This window comes from Lottia gigantea, assembly GCF_000327385.1.
Source record: "Lottia gigantea unplaced genomic scaffold LOTGIsca_39, whole genome shotgun sequence".
Taxonomy (NCBI): Eukaryota; Metazoa; Mollusca; class Gastropoda; family Lottiidae; genus Lottia; species Lottia gigantea.
In genome coordinates, this window is record NW_008709333.1 from 1,364,353 (window position 1) to 1,380,456 (window position 16,104).

Below are 16,104 nucleotides of genomic sequence, written 5' to 3' on the forward strand. Positions count from 1 at the left end.
ATGATCATCCAATCAAAATGATCGTGACGTCATCAAGAACGGGTTTTCTCAGAAAAGGTGATTTCCACGTTGACCGAATTATTTCACCTGTTACAAAATAGGTGACATGTCCTAGACAAGACAAAAGTGTCGCGTCATGATCGTTCACCTTTCAATATCCTAATCCTTAACCTGTGCTAATCTCATAATTATGGCTCGTGATTTCCCTGATTTTGATCACAGCTGCTTCACATGACCTGGCATTTTATAAATTGCGTTTTGAAAATCTAGATAAAAAAAAAGAAGATAGCTTGTATAATGTAATATATCTGGTCAGATCAGCCTGACCATGTTTTGGGCACCTGATCACAGACATATGCAGCTTTACCGAACAGATTTATAATGTACTAGTTAGATGGTTAGGATAATTTTGTAAACATAGATCTTGTGTCTTATGATTTTTTGTTGTTAATATTAAATAGTATTTCATACTGGTAAATTCTGCACTTTTAAATAGCCTATGTTTTAGAATTGAATGAATGCAGTTTGTGTTCGTTGAACTAGGATGGGCATCTCATGTGGATGGATTTATAAATTCTGTACATGTATTCCTATTCAGAGTTCACATAACTGATAGTTAAACGTTGAAAGTAACAAATTATATATTCATAATAATTGTCTTATTTATCTATAACTTGTGCTTCTAATATGCCATTGAAGAATTAACACTGATATTGTTTACTTGGTCTAAAGCTCTTTTATTAAAAAGCAGGACAAATTTCACCTGTGCCCAAAACATAGGATATAAAACTATAAAAAAACTCAAGATTTCTAGATGATGAAAATATGTTTATTTTACAATGCTAACAAGACAATGATAGATGAAGTAAATATTAAAATACAAATCCTTCCATTTTTTTTATCAGTCAATGAATTGGATTTAGAATGTAAGGAAATTCACATATAATCTCCGCTTCCAAGAATTTTATAGAATTGGGCTTACTTAGGCAGTGGCCTTTCTTTGGAGGGGAGATCAGGCAATTTTCCACCCTTTTAAAAATAACAGGTCTTGGTCTTGAAAGGAAGGACATCTTCCTAGCCCCAAAGTTTCTCAAGATAATTGGAATACATTATAACAATTATTACACACTCCCCGTCTAATTTGACTTTTGTTCAGTTTTTTAGTTGCCACTACAGTTAGGGTCTAAAGACAGCATTCTTGAACATTCATCCCTTTGATGACACCGTCAACCATTAGAATTCCTTCATTCTTCCTTTGTGGACTAATGTTTTTTTGGACTGAATTCATTTCGATGTTAAGAATCTGGATCAGACACTCTAGCCTGACAGTTGAGTTGAGATTGGGCGATGTCATGTAAAGCAGCTTGTATCTGTTCTAGTAAACGTTCACCATGGTTGACGATATCCTCTAACTTCCTAGCTGCTTCCTGATTCTCCTGTTCTAATTTCTTTAAACTTGCCAACTGAAAAATATCAAATAAAGCCATTTAGATGGGTCCTGTTTGTTGTCTTTCGCATAAATTGTTCATCAGAATGGATTATATTACAATACTATTGTTGAATCATTGTCACAATGTCAAGCTATAATGAACTCTGTATTATACCTTAAAGGTATGGGTGCACCTGGTCTATTGAAGATACTCTGTGATATATAGAAAAGACATACATGGAAAGAGTGAGTAAAATTCCTAGTTTGAAGTTTTTTTTAAAGGAATTTTCCGATTGTTTTCATTTCTATTACTTCTGAAGACTATTTACATATATTCAACACCCTAATCAACTCCTCAAAATGGCGCACCTGTCCCTTTACACCATTAGGCACTTTTCTTGTATCAAGGAAGTTTTTAACTTCAACTGTTCAAATTTCAAAGTGTCAAATAATGTCAAAGTGTACGACAGAATTTAAATAACGTTGTCGTCTGTGTAGATTACATCAATGTAATTATAGCTCTTTTGTATTACATTTATCAACGGTATAGACACCTTTTCTACCTGTCTTTCAAGGGAGACCATCCTTACCTGCAACTCAAGAGAAGATTCTTCACTTGGAAGGGAGTCAATCAAAACATCAATATCTTTTGCTGTTCTTGCGATTAATTTAGCAAATAACAATGCATAATCTGAAATAACAAAATATGACAGTGATGAAAGTAACAGTGTAGAAACCTTGAAAAGGAAAATTGAAAGCAAAATAAAATTGATATCCTGGAAAATTTGAGTCGTACAATTTGCACATAATTTGGCTACTTCTGCCAATTGCAATCAGAGTAATTTTGCAATGACAGCTGCATAAGCTTGCTTTAATATCAATTTAGCACATGGAACCTTGCTTCACTGACAGGGGGGGAAACCTTGTAAATACATCCATGGCTGACATCAATTTTTTTACCTTCTTGTTGTGGAGGGGACCCCTTTCCTCCTGATCTCTCAAACCCTGGAAACGGGCTGCTTGGAGCACACTGCTGAATTACACCAACACTGTTACAGAAATGGTCTGCTTGCTGAAAAATAGAACCAGATCTTATATCTAAGACAACTTGCAGGGCGGTCGAATTGACTTCACAAATGACTGTATTTGGGACAATTTGGTATGAGGACGAATTGACTACTCTTTGTTTTAGGCTTTTCTTTTCAATATTTTGAAAAACTTCCTTGAAAATTCTTGAAAAGTGATGAACAATTGAAAAATCACTTACTTGGTTCACTGCATCTTGTAACTGAGTGAGTCTATCCGCCATGGTTTGAGTTTAATCAAAATTTGTAGATGTTTCACATTTTTAGGTCAAATCGACCAACAAGTTTCACAATTTGAGATAGAATGGTGTAAAACTGCGATTTGGAAATGTAAAATATTTCAAATTCTGTATCAAAATGATTCGATTTTACATGAAGTGATTTTGAGAAACATTGATTGCAAATCTTCAAAAACAGACAAAAATGAAATGACTTTATGAAATGATAATTGTTTTACAAAAAATCTAAAATACATTACCAGATTTAAAGCGCTTGCAAAAGAGAAAACCACGTGGTCATTGCCTCGTTTCAGTCTTTACGCCATTTCTCTTGAACATTAAGCGTGTCTATCGTTTCGTGTCTCAAAGAAGACTTAAAAGTAAGCTCCCATAATAATGTAATCCACCCCCTCCTCGGTGTTCATGTAGCTCAAATAAACCTTTTCGAATCTGCATTGTTAGATCTGCTATTTGTGTTGGTTTTTTTTTTGAGAAATTTCAGTTGTAAAATTGGAGAATAACTAAACAAACTGTGAGCCGTGGTGACCACGTGTTATGAAATAAGATGAGCAACACAAAATTCACTCTTGGGCTGTCAAAACAATCGTGTATCCTAGAAGGACCATAATATTTGAAGCACTAAAAAGAAATGTTTAATATCCCAACCTTTGACCGATTTGGGGAAATAGTTGATAGTAATAAGCCTGAGGCCTACTGACATTGTAGATAAAATAAGCATGATTAATAATGAACTTATGAAGAAGCACAAGTCAAAATTTGGAGAAGAATAATTGCCATAGCAACAATTTTGTATTAAATTATTTTGATTTATATCCCTTCTAATGTCTTCTTAAGTAACTGTTGAAATTGATATTGACTTTTTTGTCGGTAACCAATATGTGTCTTGTATTTCAGAATGCGTTACGTAGCCGCCTACCTACTTGCTACCCTCGGGGGTCAAACTAAACCAACAGCTGCCGACATTGAGAAGATTTTAAGTAGTGTGGGTATTGAAAGCGAAGCTGATAAAGTTAAAACTGTTATTGGTGAACTCAGTGGAAAGAACCTTGAAGATCTGATCGCTGAAGGTAATTTGAACCAAAGAAAATTTCTGAAATAAATAGGGTTGTTTTGACTTTTGGGTGTAAAATATTTTCACTATCCGTGCTTTAACCCTGTGCCAGTGTCTTCTGTTGGATAGTCACTTGTTACCTTTCAACCACCCTAATCTTTAATCTAAATTATCTAGTGCCCAATTGTCCACATGAATTCCTGGTTGTTGAAATCCAATGAAGGTGATAGTCAAATAATATTGCTTTTGTAAACTAACCGAAACTGGTTTCTTTTGCCTTTTTGGTGTAAAATATATTCACCATCAGCTCTAATACTCCCTTATTAGATGTAGGTCCCTGTGAGTCTGTATGGTGAATATTTGAGTCAAATTTTTATTCCTTATTTTTTTTAGGTCAGAAGAAACTTGCCACTGTTCCATCAGGTGGAGGAGCTGCTCCTGCTGCCGCAGCTGCACCAGCCGCTGCTGCAGGTGGCGATGCCAAGAAAGCTGGTACGTATATCTTGAAATTCTAACTTACTGTTCAACATGCATGATTTAAAATCGTCATGAGTAAAAAATCTGTCTTACAGGCGGATAAAGCAATTTGTTGTAAGTCTCAAGTTAGATGTGAATTTGTACAAAACTAGATATAAATACTAATATTTTACTAAACTTTTTAGGAGGAAGTAAGTCATTAGAATTTAGGTGATGGTACAGTCTCCCCCACCCACCACCCCCCTCTCTTCCATTTGTTTATAAGGGTACTATATATCCTTCAAATGATAGACCCCTCTTACAGTAGTTTAGAATTTTATTGATTGGTTTCTTATGAGGCAGCCATTTGCGAAAATTCCTTTATTTTTGTAATTGCTGATAGTAGTTTCTATTGGTGATCAAGTCTTATTTTCAGGTTTCTTTTAACTTGTCCTCAATTTCCTCTCTTTTTCCTTTTATAAATGATTGTCTCGGTTTAAACTGGCTATTATATCAGGTTGCAGAATCCCTGGTCCTTAAATGTAGTTACCTCCCTTACCTGGTGATGGAAAATGAGATAGTAGTTTTCATGAACACATCATTACGCTTTGCTGGGAATTTTGTGTTCTTAATAACTAATTAACTAATTGAGCATAATGTAAAAATTTCCAGATCACAAATTTTTTTTAGTGGAGAATGATTAATCCATACTTTAGTGCTCTATCTTGACAACAAATTAAAATAATTACTAACATAATAATTGTTCAGCAAAATGTTTTGGAAATTTAATTTTCATTTTAAATTTCGTCTTATTTCAGAACCAGCCAAGAAAGAAGAACCAGAATCAGAATCTGATGAAGATATGGGCTTCGGTTTATTCGACTAAAAATAACATCCAGCATTTTATTGTATAAAATGATTAAATTATAGCCCTTATTTCAGTAGTTTTTATTTCATAATTAGTGATGTTCAGACAGCTGTTCACTCATTTAGGGATATATTGGCTTTGTGGGCCATATTCAGAAAATTGCCATGAAAGGGAAGGAGTCGAAAGAGGGCACTGTCAACTGTTTTTAGGATATGTTACCCCGAACATGTATTGATGTAGATTCTTTCAGAAGGTTGTCTATTGAAAGGCAGTTGCAGAATATTATAAGGAGTATCCTGTAGTTTAACATTCACTGAAAACACTAAACAGACAAATTGTATAAAGGCTTATACTCCAACTGGTCTTGAAAACATAAAATACTTGCCTATGCATAACACCCTCTCAATTCCGCCCTGCTCTAAATTCAAAGCATTTTCACTCTGGTCAAGTGTCTCTCACACCAGTTGTGAATAAGAATAATGGTCCTGATCACTTTTATTATTTACAACTGGTAATCGCTAGAGTGTGATGGCACCTTCAACAAATGACATTTTTTTGAGAATATTATTTATACAAATACAAAACAAATCAACAGAATGTACAACATAACAAAAGGTGATATTATAGTATCCTCACTGATAGAAATAAATAATAAATTTTGACAAGCGTTAATTTTGTAGTGAAACATAATGACTACCATCACAAAATAGATATTTCATAGCTGAGATAAATAAATAATAAATTTTAACGTGTTCATTTTATGATATTTTGTCGTTGATATTGAATTGATATTATATGGTCATTGACTTAAAAAAAAATTCTGATATAAAAGTGCGAATAGGCTTGTAGAGATGTAAGATTTCCAGAAATGGAAATGGGTTGCGGATTCATTTCGTTTCTGGATAAGAACCCTTTTTGCGATCCAATCTTTCCTTTGAGTTGCCAAAATTAAATTCTATAACAACGATCTCTCCTTGAAAGGCTTGAGACTTATGCCGCCTCCACAGAGTTGCTACATTTTGGAATTCCACCTTAGCAGTTGTCCCCTCCCCCCCCCATTTTGTCAGTCTGCCCCCTATTTGTACCCCCAGTCTCAAGAGGCTGGAGTCACCACTGATACTGAATGAAGCAATATTACTCTGTTAATAACAAAGGATTAAATAACTTAATTTATTTTTGGAAGAAAAAGCACTCGTGAGATTGTAAGCTTGAAGCATGCCAAGTGTCTGTCATACAGTACAGCAACCATCACAAACACCCATAAATTCTAACTACTAATGCTTTCATAATTTCATATATATCCTTTTCACCTTCCTTATGCAAAGGTGGGAAAGACAAGGTATGCAGGCCTGTAGCTAGCAAATTTTTTGAAGAGGTGCTCAACTATAGCAACTCAACAAGTCATTTAAGTCATCTAAACTTTTCAGGGGGAGCCAAAATTTTCTTAGGGGAGGAGGGGCATAGGCTCCCCTCTAGCTATGGGCCTGGAGGTATGGCATGGTGCAGTAGAAGAAAGATGAAGCCAAGTGTCTGGGCATCAAATCTGAACTTATAAATCGTGTATTTACTTTAAATATTTTCTACAATAGAGCCTATTTATTATCCTGCACTGTACACTGCACCAGACCCAGTTCTTTGTCTATATCCACCATAATTCTCTCAATTATTAGTTCAAAATATCCTTAGTTTCATTTTCTTCTTGGCCTAGAGGCAATTCGTAATTTAAAAGCTGCAGATGCTGTAACAACAAGCCAACAACCATAATTAATAACATCACAATCTGCTGCGAAAATAGGCTACATGACATCGTGAATAATAATCCTGAAAGCTGCATCAACCAGTAGTTAATAAAACATCATACTGTGCTGCCACAGAGAGGAGGAATCCCTCCCTGGAATTCCTCCCCTGTTCAGAAGCACTGAGTTACAAGATACTGTGAATATTAATCCATCACAATCTGCTGCATAAGAACATACAAATAACATCAGAAACATATTTAATTCCAGTAACTAGGTCAGACGCCTTGATTCTGTTAACTAGGTCAGACGTCTTGATTCTGTTAACTAGGTCAGATGTCTTGATTCTGTTAACTAGGTAAGACGCTTTGATTCTGTTAACTAGGTCAGACGCTTTGATTCTGGTAACCTGGTCAGTTGATTAATCTAACTAGATCAGAGGTGTCGTTTATTGTAATTAGGTTAACTAACTTATATGTTACTGGTAAATAGTCAGACGCATTGAATCTGGTAACTAGGTCAGACATGTTGATTCTGGTAACTAGGTCAGACGCGTTGGATCTGGTAACTAGGTCAGACGCCTTCATTCTAGTAACTAGGCCAGACGCCTTCATTCTTAGTAACTAGGCCAGACGCCTTCATTCTAGTAACTAGGCCAGACATGTGGATTCTGATAACTAGGTCAGAGGGGTTGTTTCAGGTAACTAGGTCAGACGCAATGTTGCTAGTAATTAGTTCAGACAGACACGTTGAAACATGAGGATTCTGTTAATTAGGTCAGACATGTTGATTCTGTTAATTAGGTCAGACGTGGATTCTGTTGATTAGGTCAGACATGTTGATGCTGTTAATTAGGTCAGACACATTGTTTCTTGTAACTAGGTCAGACACATTGTTTCTGGTAAATGGGTCAGACGCGTTGATTCTGGTTGCTAGGTCAGACATGTTGATTCTGGTAACTAGGTCAGACATGATGTTTCTAGTAACAAGGTCACACGTGATGTTTCTTGTAGTTGTGTCAGACACCTTGTTTCTAGTTACTAGGTCAGACATGTTGATTGCAGTAACTAGGTCTGACACGTTGATTCCAGTGACTATGTCAGACATGTTGATTCCAGTAACTAGGTCAGACACGTTGATTCCAGTAACTAGGTCAGACACGTTGATTCCAGTAACTAGGTCAGACTTGCTGATTTTGGTAAGTAGGTCAGACGCGTTGATTCTGGTTGCTAGGTCAGACATGTTGATTCTGGTAACTAGGTCAGACATGATGTTTCTAGTAACAAGGTCACACGTGATGTTTCTTGTAACTGTGTCAGACACTTTGTTTCTAGTTACTAGGTCAGACATGTTGATTCTGGTAACTAGGTCAGGCACTTTGATTCCAGTAACTAGGTCAAACAAGTTGATTCTGGTAACTAGGTCAGACACTTTGTTTCCTGTAACTAGGTCAGATGTGTCGATTCTTGTAACTAGGTCAGACGTGTTGATTCCAGTAACTAGGTCAGAAACTTTGTTTCCTGTAACTAGGTCAGACATGTTGATTCTTGTAACTAGATCAGACTTGTTGATTCTGGTAACTAAGTCAGATGTGTTGATTCTTGTAACTAGATCAGACTTGTTGATTCTGGTAACTAAGTCAGATGTATTGATTCTGGTAACTAGGTCAGTCGCTATGTTTCCTGTAACTAGGTCAGACACTTTGTTTCCTGTAACTAGGTCAGACATGTTGATTCTTGTAACTAGATCAGACTTGTTGATTCTGGTAACTAAGTCAGACTTGTTGATTCTGGTAACTAGGTCAGACTTGTTGATTCTGGTAACTAGGTCAGACGCTATGTTTCCTATTAGAATATGCTGTGAATAATAATCTTGAAAAGCTGCATTTAGATTTTAATAATTTGATTATGAAAAGTTTATTTTTCCGTTAAAGACAACCTTAGAATCATTTCCAACTCCTCTTCTTCCTGTTTTCTACGTTTTTCAACCTCAGCCAGTTCATTTTGTGATATTTGTAACGCGAGACGTAATTGATCATCGTCGGATACAGATTGATATGTTGGGGGTTGACCGTTCACAACACTGTTTGATCCTCCGTCTGCCGATAAACTCTCAGCTATTGCTCTGAAAAATAATCAACACTAAAATTAGAGATGTTGCTTGTGTTTATAATTAGAGCATTTCCATCCAATCAGTATTACCTGAAATTTTAACAAGTGGTTCACTTAATTATTGAGAATTTTCTTCATGTGACATGATGATTGACAGCAAGCTAAGGGTTCCAACTAAGTAAGATCTTACTCTTCCGCTTTTTATTACGCTCACGATTACAGCACTATGATTTCACTTCTACTTTAATATATTTAGCCAACTGATACACAGATTGCTGTTGACAATGGGCATGCATCAATTTCCACCTTGTGATAAATCCTTTTGAGTTCATACACTCTATGAAAAGCAAGGTAATGTACAAACCTTTGTAAAAGTCTGTCGTCTGTATCTCTAGGCGGAAGAGCTGGCGGGCGTGTGTTAGTTAAGGCTTCAAAAAAAGTCACCTGAAAAATACAACATAAATCTTTTAACATCAAACATAGACTCCAGCCCTGAACCTTTTACTGGTGAATAAATAAACTAAAAACTAAACAAAACCTTAAGTCAAACCAGAAATCCAAAACAACATATTGGCGAAACATTTGTAGCAGCTAATGAACTTTTCATATGAGGAAGTATTTCAAATATATGTGAGTAAATATTAGTTGACCTTCTCAGAATATCTGTCCCCTTGCAAAATGAAAGATACTACAACAAAATAAGAGGGTGGCATCCAAATCAAAATCATGCATCCAAAACGGTTCACTTACTTAGTTCATACACCTTAAGTTTATCTATATTTTCAAAACTAACTATCCTGATGAGAATTTTATATCACCAACACAAATTGGCCATATGAGATAAGCTCTTCTGTTAAAAAATTAATTAACGTTTTCTTGAAGAGTATTTTGTATCTGAACCACCTGTGGGAATTGGAATTTAGATATTTGAATAAGGCGCTGTCATGTACAGACCTGATCCTCTTCGCTGCCAGACTCGACTAAACTCTGTTGTATTGCAAACTGTAATAATTCATCATCCTCATCTCGTAATCTTTCGTGATACCCATCTCCTATAAAAAAAATAAATAAATTTATGTCAGTTCCGAAAAGAGTGAGCCTTCATATAGATCTGCACTAGTGGTACAATAGTTTATTTGGAATAAATGGTTAAAGACGTATTATAAATTTAAATAGACAAACGAAGACCAACATACAGAACAGTAACCGTGGTGTTTCTATGGAGAATTAAATGAAGGGCCGTGAAATGGTATATAGTGGACTATGCCTTTTATGTCTTACAAATAGTAAGCCTATTTACGATTTAAATTGGACCCAAATTTTGCATTTGATAGACATTGAAAGCCATGTAATGGCTAACCTATACTTGATGTCTGATATAGGATATTGACCGTTGGTCATTTCAGCAGCCCTGTCGGTCATGTCCGGCATATAGAGTCAAATCAACAGCCCTGGGATGTACACAAATATCATTGCTCAACTAAAATAATGTTAATTTCATATATTTACTATTATTTATTATTCAATTTACCTAATGTTCCATAACCCTCTGGAATTTCAAAACAATCGTCTGTTATCGTACAACTCAGTTGACTAGGCTCGTCTGCTGGTAGACACGTCACATGTTTTACAGATTGATCTGATGCATAAATATTACCGAACGTTATTCTGGCATTTAATACATGGAATAACGGAATTTCTGAAAAAAAAAAGAGGGTTGGGATTAAAAAAGGACAAGTATATGTTTCTCACTATATTTTGGAGATCATATAGGTCAGAGATGAGGCAAGATTTAGTCTACCACTTCGAATTATAATATTGAAGCAAAATGGTGAGGAAATGGTTTTATGATGACACTGGTGCTAAGTTCCTTAGTGACAGAAAACACTTTTAGTCGAATTGCAGTAACCATAAACGTCTGACTGAACATTAGAATGGTACAAATCAATGCTATCAGTGTCCCTGATACACATAAAAAGTTTTGAAAACCTCTTTTACAATTTGTTTAAGAATTCATTTCCAAATCTGCCACTTGCCTCATGTAACCAGGGCAACCAAAGCTTAATCTGGTACTTGCCTCATGTAACCAGGGCAACCAAAGCTTAATCTGGTACTTACCTCATGTAACCAGGGCAACAAAAGCTTAATCTGGTACTTACCTCATGTAACCAGGGCAATAAAAAGCTTAATCTGGTACTTACCTCATGTAACCAGGGCAACCAAAGCTTAATCTGGTACTTGCCTCATGTAACCAGGGCAACCAAAGCTTAATCTGGTACTTACCTCATGTAACCAGGGCAACAAAAGCATAATCTGGTACTTACCTCATGTAACCAGGGCAATAAAAAGCTTAATCTGGTACTTACCGATTTTAACGGGGAATCCGGCAGGAAGTTGTAACGTTATAAAATCTTTTAACTTTTTAAAATGAGCGTTGCTTGCGGCCATTAGATCTATAATAGGAATCACTTGTTCTTGTAGAGATAGGGGGAATGTCTCACACAACGATAATGTAGCTTTAAATTTCTGAGTTTTTGTGGACACTTCCATGGGTCGTCCAATATCACGATTTTCTAAAGGTATATGTTTATTAAAATATTCCTCTGGGGTGATATGAGTTGGATTATATGATACACTTGTAACATCCTGAAAAAATAGAAAATTATCATAATATAAGAGATGACAATTCTATATTTTCAAAAATAGTTTAAAAATTTGAAAGTTGCAGTATGTACTAGCTTGATTAATACAGGAATAATAAAACCCTGAGAAATTATATTTTACACCAGTTCCAGTTTTCAATTCGATCGTATATCTCATTCATATTGTATTTGACATAATATCAGTGCTAAAGCATAATATACAAATGGCAAAATTCTATTACAAGCCCTCAAAATCTATGTCTCCATTAACTTATCTGAAAGTTTTAACCTTAAGTTTCTTGCCGTTACAATGTCAAAACTGAAAAATCTACCCATATAATTTTTACAATTTTTTGATTATAAGAAATTTGCCTACCGAATTTTCATTAGATGGTGAAGCTGTTTTTGTGTGTTCTTCTGCTACTCCCAGGAATGATTCTAACGGTGTTTTATTGGTGCGTTTAGATTTATCTTTATCCTGCTGTGTTAGATGTTCTGTTCGTGTTTTAGTGACTAATTCTACACTACTAGCACTAAATACCTGTAATAATATATCACAGTGTCAAAACTAATACAAAATCTTTTACTAACGATCTGTTGGTAGCAGCCAATAAACAAAGTTTCTAAGTGACACAGAAAACAGGTTCTGTTTCAAAGATCCCGAGCAATCTGCTACCTTACAGTTTAATGGAAGAAAACTGAAGAACTGACTGCTTGAAAACGAACATATTTTACAAGAAAAGCTGGTCCATGTTTTGGTCTTGGCATTGATAAGTTGGAGAAATTAACAGCTGGGTTGAGGGGAGGTTTTGACTTAGGTCATCAGACTTGTTGAGTTCTAATAATAGTGTAAAAATTCTTAAATCAAAGTTCTCAACAGCCATTAGAAAACTTTTCAAAATGTAGTCCCTTATATAGTAATAGTTATAAACAATAATTAAAGAAAAGACAAGACTCCTACCTTACAATCATAGCCATTGATAGTATCTGTTTTATCACTTCTCCACCCCCAAATACCAGCTTTATTCCTGTAATCATAATATTAAACATTTTATTATTGAAGGGCTGAATTTGGAAATTAAATCCTCTTCATAAATCTATAATTTCAACCCAGAGCTGATTAAATGATTGTTGTTTTACAGGCAATAAAATTACTGAAACCAATACCTTTCAAAGGAGATTTTTTCTGTATCTATATAGGTAGTGACTAGAGGAGAGGTCAGACGGGCTGCCACAGCTTCTTCCGAAGGTTGCATGACCGATATATCTGGAGGGGTGGGAGAGATCTGCATTGTTTCTTGATAAACTTCGTTTTTTTCATGGTCTATCTCCATCACAGTTGCAGTTTCACCTGAAATTTTTAATTTTTCTATTAAACATCACACAGAGAAAACAGAATTCAACTAAATCCCAAACCAAATGAGGAAAACCAACGCGTTCAAATCACAATGAGGTACAATTGAAATGAGTCTATTTGATCACTTAGAATGGAAATGGATGATTTATCAAACTGCCCTCCAAATAAGAAGTGGAAAAATCAGTGATCAATGAAATATAAATTTGGGCAAACAAGAATCCGATGATAAGATTTTTTCTTTCCTATATTAAAGAATACTCTATAGCAACATCAATAAACCAAGATGAAATAGAGTCCTTCTTTTCAACTCCAGACCAATGAACATGGGCAATACTATGCAGTAGCAGTCTGCAATGAGGGAATTTAACTCAGATTATAAGAAGAAACAAAGAAAATGAATAACTTACTTGTGCCTTTAAAAATATAACTTCTACTACCTCGTTGCCAGTTCATATTATCAAACCCTAATAACGTAGTGTCAATTCTTACATTTGAACCTATAAAATATATATAAAAACTTTGTCATAAATATACCAAATAATCAATATAAGCTATGTGGACACTCTGAAAGAGATGCAGAGTTGACAAACCCAATCATGGGATGACATCAGGTGTGCATACCCTGTCTTGCTAGTGACATCCACTATCATACATTCATTATTAATGAAATATTTTGTGAAATAATTGTGGTTTTGAAACTTTGTGTACGAGTGGTTAATGAATGTTTGACAAGCCATGCAGTGTGTCATTAGAACATCATGGAACTTTGATTAAATATGAATAAAATATCGTGCTTACCACTTTTCCAAACTCTGTAAGTGTCACTGGGACACATTCTTGAAATCAACGGAACTGAAAGACAACAGAGATCCATGATTCCTAACTTTCAGAAATCTTAAATGCATGATTTTGATACAATTTAAGCCAATATTTTGTTTTGAAAACTGATTTCAAACTTGAAGATGAGGATTATTTTACACTGAGAATTTGCTGCCATAAATACATTCAAAATGTAAAAGCTTCAAAACTGGAAATCATGAATTAACTCATGTGAAATATTTTCGTAAATTTGATCTTGGAGAAATAAGAAAGCATTTATAATCAATCAATAAAATTGATATATATCTGTTATTTCTATAGAAAATTAACTATAAACCTACCCCAGCTAGTAAACTCCCATTTCATTTCAACATAAAAATCAGGGGTCTGAAAAGAAAAGAGATTATAATTATATTCTGTAAGAAAAAAATCCAACCTGCAAATCACTTTTGTCTAGATATTTGCTTTACCAGTTGATGAGGCTCAATTTCAGCTTCATACATCCCTTTTTTTTCTGCCAGTACTCTGCAAAATGTACCGTCCAAATTTCTACATTCGTAACTTTTATAGTCACATGCAATAATCAATAGTATGATACCCACCTCTTTTAGTTTCTTGAGTAAATCAGGGACGTTAAATGTCCTTTTATTATGACGTTGATAATCTCTATATTTTAAAACTAACTGAACTAATTCAGGATCTCCAGTACTCACTGCTTCATGGAGAGCTGAAATGTCATTTATAAAAAACTTGGAGAAAATTCAGACTGGATTGAATTTTATTTTGTCAGATCACTGATGCTAAGGTAAAGTAATAAAAAGAGTTTAATTGTTATTTAGATCGGAAAATTCACCAACATTTAGTTTAGGAAACATAAAAGGAAAGGTTCCATGTATTTTGGATATGACTCTTAAAAATGTTGCGGCTGATTTATTTTGTGAAAAGTCAGGCTTGTTTCAGTGAAATCATGTAAAGTTTTAAAATAATGCTTATGAAGACAGGCATAAAGATGGATGCAGTGCTCAAATGAGAGTGAAATTTTATTATGACATTGGCATAGGCCTACTTTTTTTATTTCTAACTGTTGAGGTATCTTAAATGTGCAGAGCCTCTGGCACACATAACCCCAGTTTATTGCAACCATCTAAACAACCAACCAAATCACACAAATGATTGTCTTTAAGTCACACCATTAGTTCATGTGCTCACCTGACCAGTATTTAGAATTTTCAGCGTTAGCGTTCGCTTCATGTCGTAACAACACTCTCACGCTTTCGATATGTCCTAACGTTACAGCTAGTATCAATGGAGTTCTTCCCCTTGGATCTACACTCTCTAGATCATGCTGTAATGGAAACAAAGATAATGGTTAATTTTGTACAATTTCAGAAGAGATGTTCCTTCAACGATGTGTCTATTGAAGCCAAAAGGCATAAATGATAATTATTAAACATTATTAGCTATGTGAACTTTCTGAAAGAGATTCCAATTGGACATCATTTTCGCTTGAATCAAACAGGACTCTATTTGACAGAGTCTATATGTACGTTATCCCTGATAAACATGAATAGGCTACAAAATCCTTTGGATCTAGAGACTAGACAGTAGACTAGAGGGAAACAGCTTTCAGATTAGATTTTTTTTAACAGAACAGAATTTTTTTGTTTCCAGTTAGACTTACAGACATCTTTCAGAGATTATTAATCAAAATCACACATAACGTGATGCATTCTCAGACCAAGTTTGTCAATTTGGCTTCCCTTTTTTGGCTTTCCCTTTTTGAAAGTCCACCCCTACTTGACATTCCCTTTCAGAGAGTCAACATAGCTTAAAGCATTCAATTGGTATATTCAAAACCATTTAATCCAACATTGCAGTCTGCATTGTCCACTGCATTGATATTAGATGAAGGAAACTCCCAGAAATTAGAAAATCAATTTTTTGTTGATTATGCAAAAACAATAACATTAGATAACTTGCCACTTTTTTCCGGATTTCCGTATCCAGTTCGCTATATTCATTGTGCCAGACTCGCCAATGAAGGGGATATTCCTCTGCCAAGGTCTTGGACGACATATTTCCTCATAAATGTTCCCCGGTCAGAAAAAAAATTCCGAAATAAGGAAGTGAAAAAATAATTTGACAGATGGAGTCTCTTCACAACTTGATTAATCAAATGGAAGTTTCCGTATGGAGAGTCAAATACGACAAGTTGTATAAAGCACTGAAGGAGTCAACGGATAGAAACATAATATATGGCTAAATGCGCTGTCCATAAATATTATTTACGATAAATCAAGTACGACCACTG

The 16,104-nt window shown here is 35.0% G+C and overlaps 3 protein-coding genes across 3 annotated transcripts; 1 reads left to right on the plus strand and 2 right to left on the minus strand.

The window, feature by feature from the left end:
* Window positions 1–810: 810 nt before the first annotated feature.
* Window positions 811–2,738, minus strand: LOTGIDRAFT_191328 (hypothetical protein; the record flags this gene model as incomplete). The annotated part of the gene is made up of 4 exons (XM_009059454.1): window positions 811–1,463; window positions 2,020–2,120; window positions 2,390–2,501; window positions 2,649–2,738. 4 exons carry the CDS (start codon window positions 2,736–2,738, stop codon window positions 1,296–1,298), a joined length of 471 nt encoding a protein of 156 aa, XP_009057702.1. The 3' UTR covers window positions 811–1,295.
* Window positions 2,739–3,648: 910 nt separating this feature from the next.
* LOTGIDRAFT_121932 (hypothetical protein) lies at window positions 3,649–5,146 on the plus strand (the record flags this gene model as incomplete). The annotated part of the gene is made up of 3 exons (XM_009059455.1): window positions 3,649–3,820; window positions 4,198–4,296; window positions 5,085–5,146. 3 exons carry the CDS (start codon window positions 3,649–3,651, stop codon window positions 5,144–5,146), a joined length of 333 nt encoding a protein of 110 aa, XP_009057703.1.
* Window positions 5,147–8,780: 3,634 nt separating this feature from the next.
* LOTGIDRAFT_178767 (hypothetical protein) lies at window positions 8,781–15,869 on the minus strand (the record flags this gene model as incomplete). Its single annotated transcript, XM_009059456.1, has 14 exons — window positions 8,781–8,988; window positions 9,340–9,419; window positions 9,930–10,027; window positions 10,507–10,674; window positions 11,342–11,621; window positions 11,994–12,158; window positions 12,579–12,645; window positions 12,785–12,968; window positions 13,382–13,471; window positions 13,773–13,826; window positions 14,135–14,180; window positions 14,396–14,520; window positions 15,003–15,138; window positions 15,777–15,869. 14 exons carry the CDS (start codon window positions 15,867–15,869, stop codon window positions 8,781–8,783), a joined length of 1,794 nt encoding a protein of 597 aa, XP_009057704.1.
* Window positions 15,870–16,104: the final 235 nt, after the last annotated feature.